The 26,680-nt window shown below is 42.3% G+C and overlaps 1 protein-coding gene across 1 annotated transcript in view; it reads left to right on the forward strand.

The window, feature by feature from the left end:
- LAMC1 (laminin subunit gamma 1) overlaps positions 1–25,846 on the forward strand; it is a 168,524-nt gene extending 142,678 nt beyond the window's left edge. Inside the window, exons 16-28 of the mRNA XM_077453129.1 lie at positions 2,358–2,500; positions 2,625–2,803; positions 5,304–5,460; positions 5,558–5,763; positions 8,358–8,437; positions 8,699–8,836; positions 8,959–9,103; positions 12,064–12,213; positions 16,168–16,282; positions 16,415–16,614; positions 21,353–21,511; positions 21,595–21,694; positions 22,011–25,846. Coding sequence (XP_077309255.1) covers positions 2,358–2,500; positions 2,625–2,803; positions 5,304–5,460; positions 5,558–5,763; positions 8,358–8,437; positions 8,699–8,836; positions 8,959–9,103; positions 12,064–12,213; positions 16,168–16,282; positions 16,415–16,614; positions 21,353–21,511; positions 21,595–21,694; positions 22,011–22,267 — 2,029 coding nt within the window. The 3' untranslated portion in view covers positions 22,268–25,846. The remainder of the gene's footprint in view (positions 1–2,357; positions 2,501–2,624; positions 2,804–5,303; positions 5,461–5,557; positions 5,764–8,357; positions 8,438–8,698; positions 8,837–8,958; positions 9,104–12,063; positions 12,214–16,167; positions 16,283–16,414; positions 16,615–21,352; positions 21,512–21,594; positions 21,695–22,010) is intronic.
- The last annotated feature ends 834 nt before the right edge of the window (positions 25,847–26,680 follow it).

Genomic DNA, 26,680 nt, shown 5'->3' on the forward strand with positions numbered 1-26,680 from the left:
TGTGTTTTCAAGTTGGTGGAGGAGTGACATGTAAAAGCTGCACATGCAGTAAATTGCATGCAATCGATTTTGCAATACTATCAGAATAATACAAATTTGCAGTATATAAAAAAATCTAAACATTTTTTTTTTTTAAATCCTAAATGGTTAACTAGTGAAAAGGATAATCGGGGGGATAGCCAATAAACACTGATTAGTTTGGCACATACATGTTTTTTGTTTTTCAGTAATTGGCATGTAAGTAGGTCCTTTTATTTCATTAAGCAAACAATCACACTGAATACTTAGTGATTTGTAAATGATCAACTTGTAAAACAACGCATTCAGTTTAAAAAAGGAAATGAAAGGCAAGACATTTTTGTATAGCTATAAAAATACATAATAAATGCCACCCCCCCCATAAGTGATCACATTCTCTCTGTTCTCAGCTGCATAAGAGCTGGGAGGAGGAGGAGGAGGAGCAGCAGTACACGGCGGGGGCGGGTCAGGACAAAGTGTGATTATTGGAGGAGTTCACAGCATAGCTAAATTGACCATGATGTGCTTTCCTGCTTAGTGTGATCAGTTTTGAATAGAAAAGCGAAGGGACTGGCAGGAACACCAGAGATTTCACACAAAGGATGCAATACAAACAGAACAGGATACTTTCTGATACAAGTACATGGTACAGCAGGCACGTATCGGGAATATGAAGTGTAAGGGTAACAAAACCTTTAGGATCATGCAGACAATTCGGCAGTCAACTGACAGGATTCATTTATTTATAGTATTTTTTTTTCATTCTATCGATTCTCTTAGCTATAGAAGAGGATGTTTTAGTATGTTTTAAAATGTCTTTCTTTGCATCATATGTAAAAAGTAGCCCCTCCCGCAATGGGTTCCATCCCCTCTAGGAGCACGTCTTACTCCATGGTACAATTCCAATAGCGAAATTAGGGGGTGCACACCACATAGTTTAACCACATCCACTGGTAAGCTAACAGAGGCTTCAGCTACATTCCCTGCATCTTGGGCACACCCCACTGACACATTTCACCCTGATTGGGTTGAGTTGTAAGGGTCACCTCCATGACTCCTGACTAAGCCTGATCGTGGGAAACACGTCAGTGGGGCATGGCCAAAATACAGGACTGTAGTTTAAAGTGATTTGTAAAGGCTTTTTTTTTTCTTTTTTTACAACAAACATGTTATACTTACCACCTCTGTGCAGTTGGTTTTGCACAGAGCAGCCCCGATCCTCCTCTTCTTGGGTCCCTCTTTTCTGCTCCTAGTCCCTCCCTCCTTTGAGTGCCCCTCAGCCAGCAGCTTGTTAAAGGTTGTCACCCAAGCTGAGTCAGAGCTCTGTGTATCCATTCAGGCACAAAGCCCAGACCTGGCCCCGCCCCCTCTCTCCCTCCTGATTGGCTGACTGACTTTGACAGCCCCGAAAGCCAATAGCGCAGCTTCTCTGTCTCAACCAATCAGGAGTGTACTGGATGGCTGAGGGGATTGTGGACATTGCTGGATAGAGATGGAGCTCAGGTAGGTAATGGGGGGGGGGGGGGGGGATGTGCTGGGGAGGCTGCTACACACAAGTTTTTTTTATTTTTTTATCTTGAGGCATAGAATGCATTTAGATTTTTAAAAAAAAACCTTCTGCCTTTACAACTCCTTTTAAGCCTCTGTTACCTTACCAGTGAATGTTGTTGACCTAGGTGGTGTGGGCACTGGTTAATATATTGCTGTGCTCCCAAACGATTTGTAATGGCATTAGGAATTTTATCAGTAATGTCTTGCCTAAACACAGAGCAGAAACGAGATGGGTTTTAAGGGGTTCTTCAGGCTGAAAAAAGAAAATCGAAGTGTGCAAATAAAAAATAAAAAAAAATAGAAAAATACAATTACTACAGCTGCTGACTTTTAATAAAAGGAGACTCACCTGTCCAAGGGTCCAACGTTGCCCTCACCCAAGCTGTTTTTTCTACGGTCTCTGGGTATCCGACGCCGGTATGTTTACTGTGGGCTGCCAGCTGTGATTTCTTATGGATTCACAGCCGGCTGCATGTGCGCAAGTGATGTCGTGCTGTGCTTTGTGAATGATCCCACATCATCTGGGACCTGTGACATGTCCCAAAAGGTTGCGGGGGGGGGGGGGGGGGGGGACACAATCACTTTTAAGAACCAGCAGGCACTTAAATATGGACTTATTTTTGGAAATCAGCATTGTACATGCTGGCCTTACCAAATCATTTTATTCTTATTTGAAGTTAATGTTATTAAAAATACTGCTGTTGCTGAGCCTAGATCACATGGGCATTTACTGCCAGTCATTACTGTAGAGTCCTTTGTCTTCAGTCAGTTATGTTTTTTATTGTTAGGTGTGAGTGCCATCCCCTGGGATCTACAAATGGCCAGTGTGACATTCGCACAGGGCAGTGTGAGTGCCAGCCTGGCATCAGTGGAAAACGCTGTCAGCAATGCGAACCCAACCACTTTGGCTTTGGACCAGAAGGGTGTAAACGTGAGTGTGTTGTAACCCAATCAAAATACTTATGAGACTTGTCTTTGTAGCATGCATCTTATTACATTGAAGGCTTATTAGTTTTAATGTAGTAAAGGGTCTCTCATTTACTTGTATTGCACAGCATGTGACTGTGACCCAGAGGGCTCCCTCTCACTACAGTGTAAAGAGGATGGACGTTGCGAGTGCAAGGATGGTTTCGTAGGATTCCGATGTGACCAATGCGAGGAGAATTACTTCTACAATCGCTCGGGCCCTGGCTGTCAAGAGTGTCCTGCCTGCTACCGCTTAGTTAAAGACAAGGTGATTCAACTATTTGTACCAACTAGGCGTATTCAACTGCAGCACCGAGGACCATTCCTTCTTAGCCCTTTACTAAATTCAACATATAAGAGAGACGAGCCGGCATCCCCAAAGTCCTTGTTGCAAAAATTTTATTGACTACATATGAGCATTAAAAAGCAAACGGGCAACGCATTTCGGTGTGAGCCTTAGTCGTAGCCTAGGACTAAGGCTCACACCGAAATGCGTCACCTGTTTGCTTTTTATTTCTCATATGTAGCCAATACATTTTTGCAACAAGGACTTTGGAGTTACCGGCTCTTCTCTCATATATATTTTATTTAGTGTGAGAAGACCCACTAGGCCTTGGCGCCTATGCTGCAGACTGCACACTAGGATTGGATTGCTTCTGTTTAGAGCGCTGCATCTTTTACCTTTTTACACAATATGCCTAAGGACATTTCGGCATGGTGTTCTGTAATCGGTAGGATTGATGACTTGCGTGATATGCGTATCCCAAGTTTTTTAAGTATTGTCACCAGTTGTTCAGCGCAATAGCTAGGCAGTTGGCATGTTAAGAAGCAGGTTAGCAATAATAGCCCCTGTATTTCTAATAGGTTCTCTTTATTTTTAAAATGTCCTTATTACATGTTGGTAAGTGAACCCATCTGTTGACTGTTTGCTAATATGTGATTTGGATATTTAACTATATCAAACCCAGAAATTTGCATCATACTCGGTGCATGAAATTCCTCCTGCTAAATGAAGCAGTATCTGAAGTCTAAAGGGTTGCCGAGCCTGAAGGATGGTCTCATTCTGCTGCTGCCCATTGACAGTCGGGAGGGAAAGGAGGGTCCTGATCTGTACTGCTTATCTGCAGCAGAGAAACGTTTGGTCACCAACCGGACCTTGCTGTATAGGAGGGCTGTAAATTTCAGAAATGGGTGAACAGATATAAAATATTTGGACGGGTAGAACAAATTTTACATATATGTATTTGAACAGTGTATTTAGCAGTTTGCCTGGAGTGGTGCTTGAAATCAAAGTTAAAGGTTAAATTCACTTTTTTTTTTCTCTCTCTAAATTCCACCTCCCCTATGTACCAATACAGCATAGAAATAAAACAGCTTTCCATTTATTCTACACACGCTTACCTCAATCTCTTCATGGATGTTTAAAAACACTTCTTCATTACTTCTGCCTTACTTCCTTACAGACTTTACGTCACGACACAGGAAGGAGTTGACCAGATGATCTCATTAGCACCCACCCTGCATCATCTACCCTCAGCTGGTCAACTCCTTCCTGTGTTATGACATGTCTGTTCAGGAAGTAAGGCAGAAGTAATTGAGCAGGGTTTTTAACCACTTGCTGCCTGCCATATAGCAATATGATGGTGGCAAAGTGGTTTAGTTATCCTGATCGGACATCATATGATGTGATAAGAACACCAAGCCGGCAGGGGGCAAGCGGTGATCGGAGGTGCTGCGTGTCAGTCTGACACACCACAACTCCGATCTTGGTATGGAGCCTCTGACAAAGGCTTCTTACCACATGATCAGCTGTGACCAATTGCAGCTGATCATTGCGTGAACCAGGAAGTGCTGGTAAACTGATTTCCTCGGTTCACTCAGACATGGAGAGCCGATCGGCGTCTCTCCCTGTCAGGGAGGGGGAGTTCTGTGCTGATCAGCATGTTGATTGTCGGTGCAGCCCACATCAGATGCGCCCATCAACTGTCAACCTGTGCCCCACAAACGTCTGCCAATTGCGCAAGAAATTGGCAATCAGTGCCCATAAGTAATGCCTGTCAGTAGCTCCTCATCAGTGCTGCCTGTTAGTGCCCAAAATAAAAACCACAGAGGTGATCAATTACACCACAAGAAAGCTCTATTTGTGGGAAGAAAATTATTAAAATTTAGTTTGGGTGCAGTGTAGCATGACTGCGCAATTGTCATTCAAAGTGCGACAGTGCTTAAAGCTGAAAATTTTCGTGGGCAGGAAGGGGGGAAAGTGTCTGGTATCAAAGTGGTTAAACATCCATGAAGTGACTGAGGTAAGCGTGCGTAGAATGAATGGAAAGCTGTTTTATTTTTGCAAAAGTAGTACATTAATACCATATTGGTAAATAGGAGAGCTGGAATTTAGAGGGGGAAAAAAAGGTGAATAAAGGTGAGCTTAGCTTTTAAGCTAGCCATAGACTGAGCGATTTTGTGTAGTTGCAGGAAAGGAAAGTTGCTAGATTCCCTCATTAATAGACATTATTGATGGGAGATCCCTCCCGCAGAGCCTTTGTATTCAGTGATTACTGCTAGCAGCTATAATAGCTGCTAGCTATAATCGCATGTAAAATCCAACAGGCTGGGTGTACCCAATTTGATCCACTTCGGTACAGTCAGCCTGTCCATACATGGTTCGAATCTCAGCCAGTCCCTACTGAACTGGCCAAGGTTCGAACAGTCTTTAGCCAGGTTTAGATGCCTGGAATCCTAAGTTTATCTTCCTTTTTGTCGTTCCTTAGGTTATAGAACAGAGAGAGAAACTGCAAGAACTGGAGGAGCTCCTGAAGAACCTGGGAACTGGAGATGAAAGCGTCACCGATCAGGGCTTTGAGGAGCGACTTAGAGAGGCTGAAAAGGCAGTCAGTGACCTCCTTATTGATGCCCAAGGCAGCAAAAGTAAAGTCCTATCACATTTGTCATATTTTTTTTTTCTGTGAAGTTAACCGGTGCTGTGTCCAAGAATTCTCACTAACATCAGGCTGTTTCTTCTTAGATGTGGATCAGGGAATGCTGGACCGCCTGGCAGAGATAAATGCCACACTTAGTTCTCAGCTGGGACGTCTGCAAAACATCAGAGATATGATCCGGGACACTGACAAACAGGCGCAGGAAGCCCGAGATCGCGTGGAGAGCACAGAGCTCATCATCGACTCTGCAAGAGTTCAGCTGGAGAAAGCCAAAGTGGCCATTGCTAATGTGGTAAGAACCACAGGGGATCTGTGTGAAGCTCAATCCACAGCCCGGCTGCATCTTCTAACATGATCTAGAGTATTTGTCATCTTCATATTTCGTTCTTATAACGCAGACGGTAACATAGGATAAAAGCTGTGTGGTGGAATGTATCTGTCCTACCTTTCTTTTTCTTCTGTTGCCATGTTTTTTGTTCCATCGATCTTGAAGGTATTAAACCCCAAACCAAATTGAAGTTTATTGCAGCTTACCAATCATTAGATGTGGTGGCTGCATTAGTTTCCTTTTTTTAGGCTCTCCCCTCCTTCTGTTTTCACGTGATGATCTGGCCAATAACACCTCCTGTATTAGAGTGCCCCCATTCTGGATGAATTAGCACAGGGAGCACATTTGGACAGCAGCATTGTCAGTCTGGGGGGGGGGAGGGAAGTGTTAGATGTACTAGCAGACTTAAATGCACTTAAATTAATGCCAAACTACAGCTCACACTTTATAATCAGTTCCAGCAAACCGTTTTATTATAAAAGTTTTACATAAAATCTGATTATTATAAGCACCCTTGTCAGTGTTAAATGGTTTGTCCCATCCCTGTAACTTGATACATCTGCAAGAGAGCTTGTTCTTGGGGGAGGGGGGGGGGCGGGGCGGCGCAGGGGCAGACTTACCAGCTAGACCAGGTGAAAATAAGAGAGCCTAAAAAAAAAAACTAATGCAGACACCATCTCAGATTTGGTAAGCTGCAATATAGTAAATGTTTGCTTTTGGGTTTAATACCTCTTTTAGTGTGAGAGGTAACACACCTAAACGTATAAAATGTAAAATTCGTAATCGTCACCATTTCTATATTGGATATAGAAGTTGTTTTTGCCTTTTGTGACCTAGAAAGTACTGGGAATTTCCACAATAGAAACACACAGCAGCTGTAAAAATCTGACAGCAGGTTTAGCCCTTTGCCACGCTTTCCAAAGTGAAATATAATGCTTTTGGCTTTAGTTATACATTAATTGGTGTTTTCTTGTTCATTACCTGAATCAAAAAAAAAAGAAAAACATTTTTTTTGCCCAACAAAGTGCAGAGGTAAATATAAGCAATAAAATAGGGCAATAGGGGAATTGGAAAGGAGAGGGAAGAAATTGTGGCAAGCTTCCACTATTACTGGTCTAATACTGTAAATTACCAATTCAGACCTATCACCTGTTAGACCTCTTTCACACAGAGAGGATCAGTGCTTATCCGCCCCGGGGATATCCGCTTGCTCAGCGGGGATCGTCGGAGCAATCTCCGCTGAGCAGGAAGAAGACAGGTCCGTCTCTGCACACTGCGCAGGGACAGACCTGCCAGAGCGCCGCTCTCCCCTGTGGGAGATCAGTTGACGACTGATCATAGAGTTCGTCGTCATCCTAGCTGACGGATGGAAAAATAGGTTTTTCCTCCCTCGCATTTTTTCGGAGTGGGTCGGGTGTCAGCGGACATGTCACCGCTGACATTCAACGCTCCATAGACCTCTATGGAGCATCCATTCAGGTCTGCCTGAAAAACTGACAGGCGGACCTGAACAGATCGTTCATGTGAAAGAGGCCTTAAGGTGGTGTTGCTGTAACCATATAGCATATAGAGAGAGGGGGAAGAGAGAAGGATTGTACTCTATAGTGAAGAGTACCGGGTAAGGGGTTACTTTCAGCAACAATAATTAGATCAAATGAAAATATATCAAAAATGTATTACATGTATTCCATATACCAAAAAAAATTAAGTATCAAAAAGTAGTAGTGTAGGTAGATGCAGTCTACTTAAAACCAATTCTAATAACACAAAAAATTAATTGATTAGCCTTACATCAGCCATAATTAGTATAGTTAGGGGATCATATCTGGCCCCATTTTCTAAAAACTATACCCTTATGATGTAAAACTCTTGACTGATGTGCAGCTAATACAATGCGTCTGGACAGTGTTTAGAAGTGTTCTTTGTATTGTTACATGTTGGTCTTGTTTGTTTGTATGTCCATGGTAATTAATTTTTTTAGTGTTATAAGACTTAATTGGTTTTATGTAGACTGCAGAGGCAAATCATATGTTTGTTTGTTTTTTTTTTTTCACTAATCTTGTTCATGGTCCATTTTGATTTTTTTTGCCTCTTACAAGTTTACATACAGAGGCTTAAGGCCATTTTACACTGTAGTTGTCCGCCCGCTCAGCAGGGAATCTCTGTGCTGATCCCCGCTGAGCAGGCGGATGACAGGTCCCTGTCTGCTTCGCTGATACAGATCGGTCATAGCACGCTCCCCTCTGAGCTGTCGGATGGAAACCGACCAGCTGTCGTCTGTTCCAATCCACCGGATGGGTGAGAAACGGATCCCCTGTTTTTATCAAACCGGATAAGATGTTGGTGGGTGTCAAGGAACACATGTATGTTGACATCTGCTGCTCCATAGAGAGCAAAGGATGGTTTAATCGGGTCCGCCTGACTGACAGACGGACCCGATTGGTCAGTGTGAAAGTATCTTAAGAGTGCTTATAAAAAAAACAGGATTGTTGCAAAATGTGATCAGTTTGGAATATAAGGCTACTATATTGATGAAAATATAACTTTTTTATTTTTAGTCCATCACACCGCCAGAGACGACGGGCGATCCTAATAATATGACATTGCTGGCAGAGGAAGCAAGGAAACTTGCTGAAAGGTAATCGATATCTTAAGTGTGACACTAAAGCACAAAAAATGATGCCATTATTTTGTTTAGGATGTGGATCACTAAGCTTGCACACAAGCTCCTTTACCTTACCTAAGGCCTAATAATTTTTGCCTAGACTGGCCTAGCTTTATGTGAAGGGCCAGCCGCAAGTAGGTTAAAGACAAGCTAGAGGCGACATGGCTCAGCAATTTCTCATACACATTCTTCAGACGGTTTCTCCTGGTTAACTCTTCAATTTGCTCTTCCCAGGCACACACAGGAAGCACGGGACATTGAAAAGGCTGCCAAGGAAGCCAACGACACAGCAAATGAAGCTTACCGTCTGTTACTAAAGACTCTGGCTGCAGAGAACCAGACTGCAGCTGATATTGAAGAACTGAATAAGAAGTGAGTTGTGCCATCTATAACCTGTTACATTAAATTGGAGTACTGTACTACCCCTGCTGCATTTCTTTATTAGCAAAAATCCCCTTCTACATATGTAAACCTTTCTTTCCTGTACTCATCAGGTACAATCAGGCTAAGGATCTGGCCAAGGAATTGGAGAAGCAGGCCACCAAAGTGCATGCAGAGGCTGAAGAAGCAGGGAATCGGGCACTGCAGATCTATGCCAACCTTACTAGCATTCCTCCAATTGATACCACAGCATTGCAGGTAAATGCCACCCTGAGACAATAGACCTGTGTACTGGCCATACGCAAGTTAACCCTCATTTATATATAATCTATGGACCTGTTTTTACAGCTTGTATAGCGTATAATGCCAGCACCATATAGTTAAGGGCCACAATTTCAGTTTAGGCATAAAATTGCAAAAAAAAAACAAAAAAACATTTAGAGTATGGGTAGTTTATTTTCAGCAAGGCCATTTTTCCAACTTTGGTTACATAACAGAATCTGGAAAAGGGACATTGCACAGATAGGTATTTCTGTCTGCATCAGCAGCTCTAACTTCCAACGTGTGGAGAGATTTCTGTGAGCAGGGGTTACCAGTTTTCAGCATTATTTTTATGTAATTGTCGGTGGACAATCCTTTTATGAAGACCTGTCTTGGGGGAGATACATAATACTATTGCTGACCTCCTAAACTGTTTCCTGTCCTCCTTTTGCTGTGTTCGGTATTTTTTGACTTGCTGACCCAGGCGAAGCACTTAAGTGTAAAAAAAAAAAAAAGAACTTCTGATCTGCAGCCTCAGGCCTGGTTCACACAGCCACGACTTTGAAGCCGACATCCCAACGCGACTTAGGTCAATGTAAGTCATGCCGAAGTTGCACCAATAGTAGTACAGGAACTTTTTTCCATGTTGGAGCGACTCAAGTTGCTCCTATTAGAATGGTTCCATTGCACTTAACGGGGCGCAACTTGTCATGCAATGTGTGCTCTCGAAGTCACAGCGCATGTCGCACCAGTGTGAACAGGGCCTTATTCTTAGAGGAGTGGTTCAAAAAACAATAAGTTATACTGTATAGGGTTATTGTAAGCTCTTGGGATTCTGGATTCTGTGACATTGCTTGTGAAAATAATGTAGTAACCTATTTATTGCTCAGCATTGCAGTCTTTTACATAAATTGTGTGTTGGGAAAGTTTTGCAGTTTTTCATACTAAATATCTACATCTGTGCTTGCCCATATTTTGATGATAAATGGGGGTTAATAGTGAACGATTTATAGTAGTAGGTTAATGATTATTTAATCCTGGGCAGGTGCTGTGGGAATGCACACAAATAGGTTTGTAATGTTGCCTTTCCAAAGATGAATGAATACTGATTACTTAGAGGAAGTTAATGAATTAATGATTAGCTTTTGAATTGTAGTATGGAGAATCGCAGCCATTAAATCTTCTACAGGCAATGTGATGGGAAGATGTTATCCAGATCTAGCAAAGGTTTTTCATAATCTATCTTATTGTCCTTTGATCTGTGCAGAAAAATATATAGAAGAAAGTGTATGCAGTCATTATGTCTTTGGAAATTGCACTGACTAAATGAGATCAGATGTACAGGTTTCACATCTCACATACTTGTCAGTGGAAAATCTGAAAATGGACCTTTGAGCTTTTCATGAAGAAATGAAGCAATAGGTTCATGTAGACGCCATACACACTGTAGTCTGCAGGCCTGTGTGCAGTGTTCACATTCTGCATATCACAGGTTTAAAGTTTCCACACAGTAGTAGTTTTATAGTATATAGAGCCTGCATAATTAGGCCTAGTTAAAATGGACATACTTAAGCGTACACCTGTGCGATTGCCGTTGCTTTACCCCATGGGATGCACAGTTGTTCTGTACAAACAGTCCCATTCTCAAGTCAGTTGTGAGGCAGCGGTTGCACGGACATAGCCACTGCCCCCCAATTTGACAGGTATACGAGTACGCTTTTGAATGAGGCCCTAGTTTAGATTCACACTTTTGCGGGCTTGCAGCCCACGTTTGCACAGGCACGGCAGCCCATTTCTTTGAATAGGCTGCTGTCCTTGCAGCATTTAAAAAATACAGCAGCAAAAGCACCATGTGATTTCCTTACAGTTCTCACACCCACAAATGCACTGCATTTTTAGATGCTTGAGGGTGCCATTAAGGATAAATGGCAGCTTTGTGCATTTTTAAAGAGCTCTGCACTTTGACTGCAGGTGCAGCAACTGCTGCGATTCCTGCAACCACCTGCAATTGCTTGAAACTATCCTTAGAGGGATCAAGAATAAACACTTGCAAACAAAGTTGTTTAATCCAACAACCTGGCTTAGAGGAGGTTCCAAAAAAAATACTGCAACTGCTGGCTTTTAATAATCGGACACTTACCTTTTCCAGGGTCCAGCGATGTGGGGGGATCGAAGCCCTGCTCGTCCCCCCCCCCCCCCCCCCCCTCCACTCGGCTGTGCCTGCATTGCAACTGTGGGCACACAGCCGGGCACCCACTGCGCATGCGTGAGCGGCGCAGCGCACCCTGATTGGCCACACAGTTCCCAGATGTCTGACAGAAGGTAGGGGGCAGAGCTGAGCCCTTCCTGTGCCGAGGGGAAGTGATTTTACCAGCCCAGGCACTGATGGAGGCAGACTACGAGGGACCCTCTAGCAACAGGCACTTTGAAGCGAGTTTTTTTTTTTTTTTTTTTTTTTTTTTTTTTTTTTTTTTTGGGGGGGGGGGATTTTAATTATTATTTTTTTTCTTTTTTTTTTTATCTGTGGAACATCACCTTAATAAAAATATGATGTCCTAAATGGTTAGAAAATGTGTCAGTTAAATGGAAATGTTGTTTTTGTTGTTGTAGTCTATTGAAATATTAAAAGAACAGTCCGTAGACTGTTGGAAGAATTGTAGCTGATGGACATCCAATCACTGTAAATTGAGCAGTATCATGCAAAAAAGGTGGCGAATACCATTCATGGAAAACGTGTAATTGACAATAAAACGTTATGTCCCCCACCATTCATAATTGGTCTTCAAGTGGTCTATCACATGAAAGCTGAAAATAGGAAATCTGTTTGACATTCCACTCCCAAATACCAGTTCTAGTCTCACAATTCAGTAATTGCTTAGCAGTGTAGTATGAGGGCTTAAAAGCTGTATGTTGAATAAGGACATATATTTTCTGCTAATTGTTTTGCTACTTTTCAGAATGAGGCTGGAAAAATTCAGAAGGAGGCTGAAGAGCTGGATATGCTGATTGACAGGAAATTGAAAGATTATGAAGATCTGCGAGATGACATGAGGGGTCGGGAGGCGGAAGTCAAACGTTTGCTTGACAAAGGCAAAAGTGAACAGCAGGTGGGTCCATGTCCTGTTTCTTTCTGGGGTTTCATGTCATGTGACATATATGCTCTGCTAATTCTTAAAGCCCCCTGACACACAGGTTTATACATCATTTGGTAGTGACTATCTGAGAAAAGTACAGCATGTTTGTTTTTTTCATTCCTAAAGTGGACCACCACACTAGCATTCTGGTGTCACCATGGACATCGGTCTCCCAGTTGTGCTCCTGTGTTGTCCTTCTGTCACAAAAGTCCTAATGCAGACTTACGAGTAGCTTTTATAACACACATTGTCCACCATTGCCATTATCCAGAAACCGGTCTTGCAATTATGTGCAGCCACAACTAGATTGAGAACTTGTAGACCGGAAATGACTAGAGGAGATCTTCAGCACTGAGACACTGAAAAAGGAGGAAAATAAGTATTTTATGGAAAAAAGCTAATGGTAGTTTGAATTAAAATGCTTTAGCAACCTCAATGTCACCTGGCTAGTGTTTAGATCTGCTTAAACACTTCCATTCCGCGGTACATCATATGACACCCTGGGCTTTCAGGGGGATATCTGAATGATGGGTGCAGCTACAGGCATCATTCAGATATCATTTTTTTCTGCAAATGATTCCCTGCACCATAAGAACAATCATAGCAGCTTTTCAGCTGCTTAATCGTTCTTACAGGTGGTGGGAGTGGACAAATAATCCCCCCGCCACCCTCCGGTTCTTCTACCGGCTCGCCCATGAAATCGGCAAGCCAGAGAAGGAATCCCCTGCCCCCCTGGAAGTTAGCCATAGAGAATTCCGAGGGGCAGATGGTCCCTGACTCTCGGAGGCCTGGGCACGATGTTATGCCATCACGTCCAGGCCGACGGAAGTAAACATTGCTGGGGACTCGGCTGGAGAAGCCGAGATCATTTATTTATTTTGATCTCAGCCTTTCCTGCCTAGAGGAGAGAGAGGGGGTCTTATAGACCCCACATCTCCCCATCAAGAGGACCTGTCATGCTCTATTCCTATTACAAGGGGTGTTTACATTCCTTGTAACAGGAATAAGTGATAAAAAAAAAAAGAAAAAAATGCCCAAAGCATGAGGTGCATGAGGTCTTAATTATTTTATTTTATAGTTTTTTTGTTGTTGTTTTTTTTTTTACTTTTAAATGTATACAGATGTTCAGAAGCTCATTATTGTCACGCGAGACCACCTAGATATATTCCATCCAACCTGTTGTACTAAGTCTGTTGTCTAGTAAATAGAGCGAAAATCCCCTCTGTAATATCACCACCTGCTTTGAAATTTGACATGGTTTGCCCTGAGGCTTTTCCATCTATACAGCATTGCATGTTATGGTATGTCAGAGTGTGAGCCAAGAATGTCATTTTTCTCCTCGTACATGTTAGTGGGAACATTTGAATTAATTTAGAGTGTTTAAAGGACTACTCCCAAAAGTACCGTATATACTCCAGTATAGGCCGACCCGAATATAAGCGGAGGCACTTAGTTTTACCACAAAAAACGGTGAAAACGTATTAAGGGAAAATGCAGCAGCTACTGGGTAAACTGTGCCCGTTTGCAGCCGTACCTTTTGATTACTAAAACAGCGGGTGTCTCTTGCTGTATTATGTAGTCTGTTCAGCGGCCGTCCATTGTAACAAAACCTCGCCTCCTCCTTGTCCATGATAGACGGAACACTGATACAGTTTCCCAGCATTGTATCCGTGTTCCTCTATCATGGACGAGGAGGTGACGAGGCTTTGTTACAATGGACGGCCGCCGAACAGACTGCATAACACAGCGGGAGACACCTGCTGTTTTAGTAATCAAAGGTACGGCTGCAGATGGGCACAGTGAGGCTGCACCCTCACTCAAGACCCTCACTGAAGTATAAGCCGATGGGGGGGGGGGGTTCAGCTGAAAAACTTGGGTTATACTCAAGTATATATACAGTAAATGAAGTTGTATTGTAATAAGAAATACACTAGAGTAACTCAGTTTGTAGCAGGAAGAAACCCCTACTGATAAGACTGTGTGAATCAGGTGTATGCTTTCATACTGAGTATTGATGAAAGCATCATCATGTCTTGTTAATTAGTAAGGTTAAGTTTTGTTAGTTTTTTTTTTTAAGATTGCAGAAATACAAAAAGACTGAAATCATACAGGTATCCCAAGTTCCCTTAAAACTGTACAGATCACAGTGCTAACCAAACAATATTAATACATAAGTAAACTGCATCCCAATATCTATTGTAACACTCTGATGAAGCCCCAGATTACTGGCCTATCTCTTCTCACTGCCAACCACTGTGGCAATTCCTGAACTACTTGGGAGTTTTGTTAGTTTTTATTGTGTGGGACATCTGTACCTATATCTGTATTAGAATGACTTCAATATATACAGTAAATGCTGATACAAGCCTTTTCCAATGCTGCTCTAAAGGGAAGGATCATCAGTCCAGGGATATGCAATTAGCAGACCTCCAGCTGTTGCAGAACTACAAGTCCCATGAGGCATAGCAAGACTCTGACAGCCACAAGCATGACACTCAGAGGCATGATGGAACTTGTAGTTTTGCAACAGCTGGAGGTCCGCTAATTGCATATCCCTGATCTAGTCTGATCCATGAAGCTTCACTTTAAAAGAGATTACATGACCAAATTCCTAGGCCAGGCATCAGTAAATGGTGAACCACGGTCTAGATCCGGACCCAATCGCTGTCCCATCTGGACAGCATTGGTTGCACCATTTAGGAACCTGTTCTTCCAACCATTACCACTGTCATCCTTGCAGAGCCGACAGTGGGAGACAGGACAGTTCTGGGGGGATTGAGGGAGCTGCTTGAGGTAAACAAGGAGGTGATTGGTTGCTAGGATGTCGGGTGGTCCTAGCAACCAATCACTAGTTCTCAGCGCTCACCCTCCATTCAGACTTGCTGTGCCTCCCGCCCTTCCATCTGTATAAGATGGGCTAAGGACATTAGTGTGAAGGGTGATAATGTGGCAGAGCTAAGGGGGGGGGGGGGGTAGTGTAATGTATAATGGGGGGGGGGGGCAGTGTAATGTATAATGGGGGGCGGGGCGTTGAGTACTTTACCGGGGGAAGTGAGGACAGTAATGTAGGGGGAGGCTGAAGACAGTAATGGAAAGGGGGCTGATGGCAGAAATGGGGGACGGGAGAGGGATTGGGGGTGGCTGACAATTGTAATATGGTGGGGGTCTAAGAACAGTTATATGGATGGGGGGACTGAGGATAGTAATTGGGGGGGGGGGGGGGTTAGAACAGTACTGTTAGAGGGGGTTTATGTCAAGGGGGTGTGAGAACTATAGTGAAACGAGGTGGAGGGCGACTGAGGACACATGCTAAAGTGTGCCGTGTTCCGCTGCGGGTCCAGAACATGTGTGATTTCATGTAGAGATGCAGATGACAAGTGGTTTCAGAGATGGGAACGCTTAAGAGGGGAGGGTGCTGTAATGTGAAAGATTGCAGTTCGGACCTATGCTAGAAGAAAATTTTACTAACCGGACCTCCGTGAATTTTAATTTAGTACTCCCTGGCCTAGGCTTTTGTTTGAGTAGTATTGGAGAGAGACGAGAGCAGCAATTTCTCCAAGAAAGGTAAACCTTTAGAAGAAGAGCTTTTATTACAGAGAAGAGCCATACAGTGAGGGGAATTTTTGAAGGTTGGATCAGCCAGAATTTGGAGCAGCTGCGCATGGCAACCAATTGGCTACTAGCTTTCTTTTTCAGACGTTTTAAAAGTCTACTGCCAGCAGTTATTTTTACATTAGTGCTCTTGGCTCCATTTTAAGGTATTTGTGTTTTTCTTGTTTGAAATTATTTATTTTCCTTGCTTTTTCATAAATAGAACTGCTTTCACCCATGTTAAGTAGATGTTTTTATCTGCACTGAGCTTTCTATTTATTTTGACCCGCTGTGCCCAGGCTGGTCTGTATTCACGTCTTTTCCTTGCCTCTTTAGACTGCTGATCAGTTACTTGCTCGAGCGGATGCCGCAAAAGCCCAAGCTGAGGAGGCAGCAAAGAAAGGTCGTACCACACTGCAAGAGGCCAACGACATACTGAACAACTTGAGAGGTTAGGAAGATTTTATATATATATCTAATTCTGTTTAGATTCCCTTTTGGAATGAGTCAAAGAAGGTAATGTCATTCTTGCTTTTCATTCTTTTATTTCTTATGATGTAACTGTTCTTCCTCTCTAACTCAGACTTTGACAAGCGAGTGAATGACAATAAAACAGCAGCTGAAGCAGCTCTGCGGAGGATCCCTGCCATCAACCAGATCATCGCTGAAGCCAACAATAAGACTCGCCAAGCTGAAAGCGCACTAGGCAACGCCAATGCTGATGCCAGAGGAGCAAAGAGCAAAGCAGAGGAGGCTGAGAAGATCGCAAATGCTGTCCAAAAGGTAAGCAAAGTGTTGGTTGCATTTCACTACGATTATAAGATCCTCCCAAAAGGAAAATGCAGAGCAACCATGGATTTTCCTGGCCATAGCTGTCCATATCTATGGATGATGGCGATGCTGATGAAACTAAATTCCCAGAGGTACTACAAACGCACAAAAATGCACAATACATGCAGTTTTCTGCTTTAGCACTTATTTCAGTAGGCCTCGGCTAAGTAAAACTTCATCACCTACAATCTTTAAAAACAGCTTATTGCAGAGCACTTAGGTTTCTGCGGGTAATCTTCAGCAGGATCCTGTGGAAAACCAAAAGCACAAACTCAGAATACTGGACTGAAAAGACTTTCCTGGAATGCTGGCCATGTGACGTCGGCAGTCTCTCCTGGCCTGTTGCAAACTTTTTTTGTGTCTGAAATATCACAAGACCTCCTAGCCTCCGGTCTGAGGATTGTGGCAGTTCCAGAATACAATTTACACAGGTGGTGCTGATTAGACAACAGTACTGTGCAATCATACTTAATTGAAATAGGATACTGTTTAAAGATAGGTGCTGCTCTAATGTGGTCAATGTCCTTGCAGTACACATTAGAGAGTGGTCAAAATGTCCAGCCCCTGAATGATTGGTTAGATGATTGCTAATCTACATATGGTCAGAGACTGCAGACATGATACAAAAGATGGTCAGAGACTGCAGGCATAGTGTACAGTTCAGTCAGTGAGTGGTGTATGCTAATACCTGAAGATATATACAGATCAGCCGTAACATTATGACCACCCACCTAATATTGAGTAGGCACACTGTGGTATCTGGCACCAGTCAAAGGCCTATGAGGTGGGGCCTCCATGAATCAGATTTCCCATTCTGCATCCTGGTGCCATCTCTTCTTCAGGTAAGAGAGGCACACACCCCCTGCCATCCACATCTTGTGAAAGAAAAGTGATTTATCTGTCAAGTCACTCAAATCTCTACACCTGCCCATTTTTCTACTTTCAACAAATCCACTTCAGGGACTACATGTTCACTTGCCTGCTGCCTAACATATCCTGCCCACTTTCAGGTACCATTGTAACGAGATAATCAGTGTTATTCACTTTACCTGACAGTGGGTCAGTGTTATGGCTGATCTTTGTAAATTGGCCCATGATTATCTCATGCCTGTGGCTACCTTTTAGCAGGTGTATTGTCTATGGTTTTCTTCATTATTTGTATGTAAAGTTACATTTACAAGAACGTAAAGTAGTTTTCTGCAGCTGAAAAACTCCCTTCATAGGCAGTGCTATATAATCACATAGTAAAGAAGCACCTGATAAATAGAGGGTAGATATACTAGGGTGTCTGTGTCCCATATTGCCTCCTCCTGTGTTTTCTGCTTGTCTAATGTCTGAGATGAAAGTGCTTCATTCTCCTGACGCTGCACACATCTGGTCTGCTGAGTATTTCTCAGAAATGGCAAGCTTTCCCATCTAGTTATTATCAGCTTAGGATCTATTTTCTGTTCTGTCCAATCAAAGCAGAAAAACAGCACATCTAATTGTAAGCTTGTGGGCTGAGTTTTCAGGAAAACAAGGCAGTTTTGCTATCTGCACATTAATAAGAGTGCAAGCTGGAGGAGGTTGCTCTGCACCAAAAGGGAAATCTAAGCACACTCATACAGACGCAGTCTGCAAGCTCGGAGGCTGAAAAATGTGTTTACTTGGCGTTATGCTTTTATAAATGCATAAATTATAATCTTATGCAAAGTGTTCTAGGCTCAGATCATTGCCCTATGTAGTTTACAGGGAGTGAGAGGTCGCCAAGAACAGTGTAATTTAATAGGAAATTGTGATTCCCTCCTACGGTACAGTAGGACAGGGCTTCCCAGTCTGGTTGTAGTGGGCTAGGTCAGTGGTGGCCAACCTTTCATACCTCACGGACCACTAAACTCACAATTTTGAATCCCTTGGATCACTAATATGATTTTTACATGTCTTATATACACAATGCTTCGGCTCTCTGCCCCCTCAACCTGGATCACGCTGCTGCCTTGTACACACAATGCCCAGGCTCTTTGCCCCCCTCCTCCCGAGTCACACTGCTGCCCTATAATACCCAATGCTCAGGCTCTCTGCGCCCTTCTCCTAGATCACACTGCTGCCCTATACACCCAATGCTCGGGCTCTCTGTCCCCCTCCCCCTGGATCACACTGTTGCCTTATACACACAATGCTTCGGCTCTCTGCCCCCCTCCCCCTGGATCACACTTTTGCCTTATACACACACCATGCTTCGGCTCTCTGCCCCCCCTCCCTCTGAATCACACTGCTGTCTTATACACACAATGCTCCGGCTCTCTGCCCTCCCCATGAATCACACTGCTGCCTTATACATGCAATCCTCGGGCTCTCTGCCCTCCTCCTCCTGGATCACACTGCTGTCTTATACACACCATACTCCGGCTTTCTGCCCTCCCCCTGAATCGCACTGCTGCCTTATACACGCAATGCCCCGGCTCTCTGCTTGGAGTGGCTCTTTAAAGTAAACCTAAAGATTACACAGGACTATGGACTCCGCCATACCTAGAAGTTCTCGGTACAAACTTAGCACATTTCCCTGAATGGGCAAAGCGTAGGTTTGTTTTAAGATGTCATCTCATAATAATCTGACGTGGATCCAAATATTACCGTTTTACCTGCCAAAATATTTGTCATTTTTATCTGCTACTGTTGTGATACCCACACTCCTGTCCTACTATTCAGAAGGTAGGAGACCTTTAGGAGAGCTAATGCCCCCAAGGCCGCTTTGGGACATCCATGAAAATCTCCCTATACACAGACTTTGAACAGAATTAAAAAAAGTGATAAAAATATCACTAGCTATTTCCATGCAGAGGGTTCTGGCTGTGATATGTGCATGTTGGATATAAATTACAGATCTCGTGCACTTTTTGGCCACGGAGCTGTGTATTAGATGAGTTGTGGGGTGAAGGGTAACATGTAGACTGGGCCTTTAGCAGTATCTGAAAAAGAACTGTCTGTGGTGCTACTACCAGCCTGTCCGATAACTACTTGCTGGTCTTTTGGTGTAGGTTTGACATTTTAGATTCTTAATATGGCTTTTATTGGGAACACAGACAGTTCTCCTTTCTGACACTGATGAGTCTGTTTCATTGTTGTAAACAGACATTGCTGACTAATAGCCGAACACACAATCTGAAAATCGAACGACGGATCGTTTTTTGTTTTTTTTTGCATGCTAGTTGCATATCGAAAATGGATGGAGGTTACTGAAGGTGCGAAAATTCTCGTACAACAGAATAAAAAAACAAAAGTGATGTCACCTGTTGTAGTGTATTTCTATTGTATTTTCGGACGATAATGGTACTGATTAAAAGAAAATCATACAATCTGGTATCCTATGAAAAAATATTTTGTGTTTGTCCAATTGGATAATATCATTTAAACTGTCATAATCGGCTCACAAAAGCTCTATACTAACGATCTGATTATCATATGATCGATTCGAAAGCAGTATTTTCCGTCCGATTTTCGGATCGCATGTACAGACCATATCCGTATAACTAAAGGCAAATCTTTTTTCGTTTTGGATAGAGTGCAAAGGGATAGGAACGTTTTCACTTATTGTTGTCTGTAACCCCGTTGAGATTCCCAAATTTTGGGTTGTCCCCAGAAAAATAATAGAGAGGAAGTCTTTCAATGGGGACATTAGTCCTGCTGACCTGTGAGGCCAAGGAATTTCCTTAATTTGCATGGATTTCCTCTCACATCGTGTTTGGCATTGGGACAGGAAGTGAAGGGAAATCTCCACAATGAGACACAGATGGCACAAAAAAATCTGACGTGCTATAACCCTCTCTTGCTAAATCCAAAAAAAATTATATATATTTTTTCTACTTTAATATCCCTGTCCACATACAGTTGACACTTTGCTGAAGTAGAAAGTGCAGTAAGGAAAATGTCCTAATGAACATTTTGAAATGTAACGGTCCTAAATTCAGAAACAAACCTATTTTGTGTAGAGACAGAGACATGCAGATACCTGGCTCCTCCCTGCATCTAGTTCCCCCTTGGAGACCCGCATTCCAAGGGGACACTTGTGCAGGCACTCTCCCGAGTCCTGCTGCTGCATCCATTGACACAGACAGCAGGACTAGGCCCTGTCCCCCTGACTCTGTGTCGCTGGATTTGATTGACAGCAGCAGGAGCCAATGGCTGCTGCTATCTATCCAATGAGGATCCGAGACAGCGGCTGGAGCTTCTGGGCTCATTCTCATCTCTGGAAAGATTGGGGTCAGGTAAATAAAAGGGGGGCTTTGGGGAGCGGCAGCACACAGAAGGTTTTTCACCTTAATGCATAGAGTGCACTAAGGTGAAAAACCTTGAGGGTTTACAACCCCTTTAAAGCGAACTTTTCCTGAAAAACAAAATGCAAGTTTCATTGCTGTCATACTGATTCTATTGCTTCAGTGCTTTGTGTCACCCAGAACAAGTATGCACATAAGAAGTTCTGACTTTCCCGAATACCTGGAAGAGATAAGTGACTCAATTTATACTGAGAACAGAGGACACTATACTAGGCTGGAAACTGACATTTTTAGAAAATCGCCCATGGTAGCCTTTATGGTTTCTCGTATGAATGTTTTAAGTGTAACATACGTCAAACATTGTCCTTTTTTTTTATTTATTTTTTTTATTCACTTTTGTGTTTTTTTTTTTTACCATCTCTGTTATCCACATATAGGATTCTGCTGCAGCCAAAGCAGATGCCGACAAAACATACCAGGATGTGACGGGTTTGGACGGAGAGCTGCAGGACATGTTGCGTCAACTGCAAGATGCTGAGAACCAGCTGAAAAAGAAGCAGTCTGAAGCAGACAATGATATGATGATGGCTAACATGGTAAGCTTTCTGAAGATAGATGGAAAATTGGGGGAATTTCATTGCATGCCCACCTGTGTATAATGGCTTTTACCTTCCTCCAGGCCACTGACGCAGCAGAAGAAGCTGAACAAAATGCCAGGAAAGCAAAACAATCAGTCAACAGTGTCCTCACAACGATCAATGATCTGCTCAACCAGCTTGGTAACTAATTGTCTGAGAGTCTCATGGGTGCTTTGTATGTATGAGTTGAGATATACATCTTTATGAGCTTTGTATGCATGAGTTAAGATGTACAGCTTTAGAAGGATGGGCAGGCTTATTTGTACTACATTGTCATCTGTGCCCATAGTTGAGGGATTTCTAGGGAACTGGATGCAGCTAACAACAAAGGCTCTTAAGCCATTTAAGTGCTAGGATAGCAGCAACATCTACCCAAACTTTGCGAAAAAAAAAAAAAATAGGTAGCATTCCATTTTCAGTGATTAAAAAGTATAATTTTTCTTTATTTGAATAATAGGTAAGCTGGATTCTGTGGATGTATCAAAGCTTAATGAGCTGGAAAGGACATTGGAGGATGCCAAGTCCCAGCTCCGTGACAGCGATCTAGACAAGAAGGTGGCACAGCTGGAGGAGTCGGCACGGTCGCAGGACGCAGCACTACTTTCCTATCAGCAAGATATTGACCAGATCATTAAAGACATCAATAACCTTGAGGACATTAAAAACACACTGCCTCCTGGCTGCTACAACACTCCCATCATCGAGAAGCCCTAATGCCTCTGGGAAGAAAGGGAGGAGCTTAGCCAAACTTCCTTCCTCACCAACCTCCATGTTTTGGCTGTGAAGTGCCTTATTACTCACCAATCCCAGACTTGTCTGTCCTACACGCCATTCACACTGCGCCCTCCAAAATATTGAACTGTATGGGGGGCCATAATTGGAAATATATTACTTCACCTGAACTGTGTACTGTACCGAATATACCAGAGGCATCTGTCTGAGCTTGCTGCTCTCCTTCCTCCAGAGAAATATATAACCATGAGAGAGCAAGCCATTTCCAGGCCTCTACACAACCACTGGGCCACCACACAAGGTGGTTTGCAGTGTTAGCCAAGGGACAATTTCTAGGAAGGGTTAACCGCTTCAGCAGTAGCTATTTCTTCAATGCAATACATTCAAGTGCCTTGTGGCACAGAAGTGGTTAATAAAGCTATGCTTTTCTCCTTCTGGAAAATTAGGGCCTAATTGCTCCAGAAAATTAGCGGGATGCCACGTGTTCCTTGTAATACACTCCTCTTGCCTTCCATTCCCTTCAACTAACCTACTGCCTGGCCTCCTGCCCTAAAGCTTAGCCACACAGTCAGTATTATCCCTGACAATGATAAGAGTACAGGCTTCTGTTCATTGCTGTATAGAAGGGCCCCAAAATCGGAGACTAGAATAAAATACCCTTGTTTGCAGTGAAGCTAGTTTAATGCATTAATTGAAAGCATTGCTGTAAATGAAGCTGCATGGAAGCTGGGACAAGCCATTAAGACAGGTCATATAAATGCCTTGGCATCTCAGAACTGTACCCTAAAGGGCTCTCAGGATTTATCAATGAGCAAAGTGTTCATGGCACGGTAGCAAGAGGTCACCAGATATAATTGTAGCAAGATTTAAACAAGTTACCCGTCATAAAGCCAAATGAAGTCTATAGGTAACCAGCAGCCAGAGGTGACTCCTGTCCCTGCCAATTTAAGATCCACTGGAATATTTTTATTTAGTTGCCATAATGTATATATTCCTTTTACAATAGTTTATATGTCAGCAGTATCAGAGGAGGTGTTTATATCCAGTCCATAGCTATATATTTGAGATTTCTGCACTCTGTAGTATAGTAGATTCTTATTTTATTATAATTATTAAAATAGCCACTATTCACAACAAAGAAAGGAACTGATCTTTCATTCTGTATTATAACTTTTCAGGTGAAATACTCACCCATTGCAGGTTTTGCCCATTGTAATTCAATGACTAGTTCTGTTTTATAGTCAGCTAGTAAAAAACATTTTAAGATCACACCAAATTTGGTACATTTAGAATACTTTCTGTGTGGCGTAGACTGCCAGCATGGTCAAATTCATAATGTTTGTTACTCCATTGTTAAATTTACAAAAAAAAAAAAAAAAGTTTCTGCAGAATGCTTTTCGAAGACCCCAAATAGAATAATCTTAAGAAGAAATTACAGTGGGTCTTGCACTTGCTTTATGCACTGTTGTCTCTTGAAGCGGGTAATCAATCTTTCACAGCTGTCTCAGTGGTGTTTATAATGGCACTACCCCTTCTATTCCTTCATTATTAGTAGGTGTGCTTAGAAGCACTCCGGCTAAATAACTAAGGAAGAGAATTTTGATAATTGCACCATCAGGACAATCTTAAGAAGCATTTCAAATTTTTCAAGAGTCAACATGCCTGAAAGCAACAGGGTGCAGAAACCCTTTTATTTTAATTCTTCATATATTTTTTTGAATGTGTTTTAAAGAAATGTATACCATTTAAGAATTTTACTGTAATTTTAACTTTTGCGGATATACTTAAAATTCAAAATGGCAGGTTTGACAATTCAATGTGCAATTCAGGAGCCAGGCATAGGTGTGTTTTTGTTTTTTTATGTGCAAGAAAAAAATAAAGGTGCACACTAGCCCTTAAAATTACAAGTATTTCATACAGATGCACAAATGCAAACAGAAACTTGGATCAAATGGAAGAGTCCCTTTTCACAATTCAAACAAATCTATGAACAATAATATAAATTGTTATAGATCGATCTATAATCTATTGTTATATAGAGATATAATATTGTGTTTTTTTAAAATATATATATATACACACACACATACACAATATTATATCTCTATATACCAATAGGTTATAGATCTAGCTATAACAATTTGTTATTGTTTATGGATTTTTTTAATTGTAAATAGGGACTCTCCATTTGATCTAAACTTCTTTTTGCATTTGTGTATACGTATTTGTGTTTCAATCACTTGTAATTTAAAGGGCTGGCACTTTTTATTATTTCTTGGACATATATAGTGTGTTACACTAAAACGGGGCAGCAGCCGTGACAAGTTCACATTTTTGTTGGTTGGCCCCTTTTCATTTATAATAGATGTCAGAAGACAAGTCAAAGTTTATACACACAGATCATTGCCTACCTGACCTCGGTATTTGTCCATGTCCGCCAAAAAGGACATCTTTACTAATGTAGCACAACGTCATAGTTCTGCCAAGCTGTCCTTCCCACAGTGATATCCGACCAAATTTTGGGCCTTTTTTTGTTAAGGAGAAACACTGCTGACAAAATTTATCTGATTTGTAATTCATTTCCCCTTTAGCCTTATGTCACACAGGCATATTCTATATCCTTGTAGTCTAGCGATAGATACAGTACCCGCCACTTATTCTCTCTATATGTTCAAAATCAGTACAAGTCACGTTTTACTTGCATGGAATGTAAGCTGGACATGGCAAGCGGTGAGACCCCTGGTGTGACATTAGCCTTGCAGCTCTGAGAAAGCACAGCTCTGTTACACCCAGTCTTTCTATACAGCAATCTCTCTTCTGAAGGACACTCTGCATATCATCTCCGATTTGGGGAGAATGTGGAGAGTAAAATCCCTTTTTAAATGACACTGGTGCTATAAATAATTTTGAATTTGCTTGATTCCTGTGAGTGTTTTATTTTTTGTATCCAGATTATAACACTAAGTTGAATGTCTATTTTGTTTCTTATCTCTGTAAATATATTTCTGGCCAGGATGGGGAAGTGAGGTCAGAGGGAGGAAAGGGGTAGTTCATTTATAGCTAACAGTTGTGTTTATAAGCTGTCACAAGCCCTCCAGTTCTTTATTTCCTCTCGCTGACCCTCTCCCCAGAAACACTATGTAACATACCCATTTAGGAGCAAAGACACTTGTGTGGGTTTACATTAAAAAAAAAAGCTAAATTCACCCCATCACTGAAAAGCCTCATTGCCCCCTAACTTGTGTCAGTGTTTCTTCTCGGTCTCATGACACCTTTGAAACCTCTGCTTATTTGATCCACAATTGAAGACCCTTTCCACCAGGAAACTGCCATAGAAAACCATGTGGCCTTGAAGTAGTGTGCCCCTCTGCTCTCTTGGTTAACTGTGTTCTAATATTGGACTTTTATGGACAACTTGTTCAGAAGAGGGAAGGGAAGGGGGGTCATTTGTGGTCATTTTTTTTGTCCAGGGAAGAAAGGGGTTCAACAAAACACTACACATTTTTTATGTATAAATCAGTATTTCTTATTTATAATAAAGTGAATATTTGTAACCCCTTAGACTAATGATCTTGTATTTTGTTCTTTAAAATGTTGAGTACATTGTTTTTTTTAAGTAGATTTTAAGGAATGGGGACCTGGTGTAACCTGAAAGATGGTGATCTATACCTGGACAGGGAGAAGCCAGAGGAAACTTTGGAGGTTCACAGGGATCCTGATGTGCAAATCAGTCATCCAACCTGTGTGTTCGGTTGAAAAACGAATCAAAATCATCTAGTGCAGGGTTCCATAGAACCCAAGGGTTCACCCAGAGGTTGCTAGGGGTTCTTTGAGAATTGAGCAATTTCTGCCTCTGTTTCCACTGAAATAATTGATCTTTTTAGCTATCTAATGGGGCAATCCTTCCCAATCACCACAAGTGTAAGGAGCATCCCATCACACTAATGTATTTTGAGTTGTAGATATAGTAATTTGTAGCAGGGGTTCCCTGAGACTGGAAAGTTATTTTAAGGGTTCCTCTGTGTTGAAAAGGTTGAGAGAGGCTGATCTAGTAGCTGATTCCCTCCGAAGTTTCTTGCATAACCATGGAGTGTTTCCTTCTCAAAAACCCCCTTGGTAATTTAAAGTGGCACCACCTATCCTGCTAAAGTTTTGTGGTGTTTATATGACTGAATTATGGCCTTGTTTACACAGTGGGCGAACAGTTGGTAAAAACAGCATTTAATCAGTGTTTTTACTGGCCCCAACTACCTAGCACACAAGTTGGCATAGCCATCAGCCATATTAGCACACATTGCCACAGTCGCTGCCAAACATGACCCATTCAAGTGGATGGGGCCACGCCTCAATCGTGTGTACTGCGCACGGTTGAGGCATGGTACTGTGGCCTTTCAA

This window comes from Lithobates pipiens, unplaced genomic scaffold (genome assembly GCF_037356315.1).
Source record: "Lithobates pipiens isolate NorthernLeopardFrog02 unplaced genomic scaffold, aLitPip1_a1.2 Scaffold_23, whole genome shotgun sequence".
Classification (NCBI taxonomy): Eukaryota; Metazoa; Chordata; class Amphibia; order Anura; family Ranidae; genus Lithobates; species Lithobates pipiens.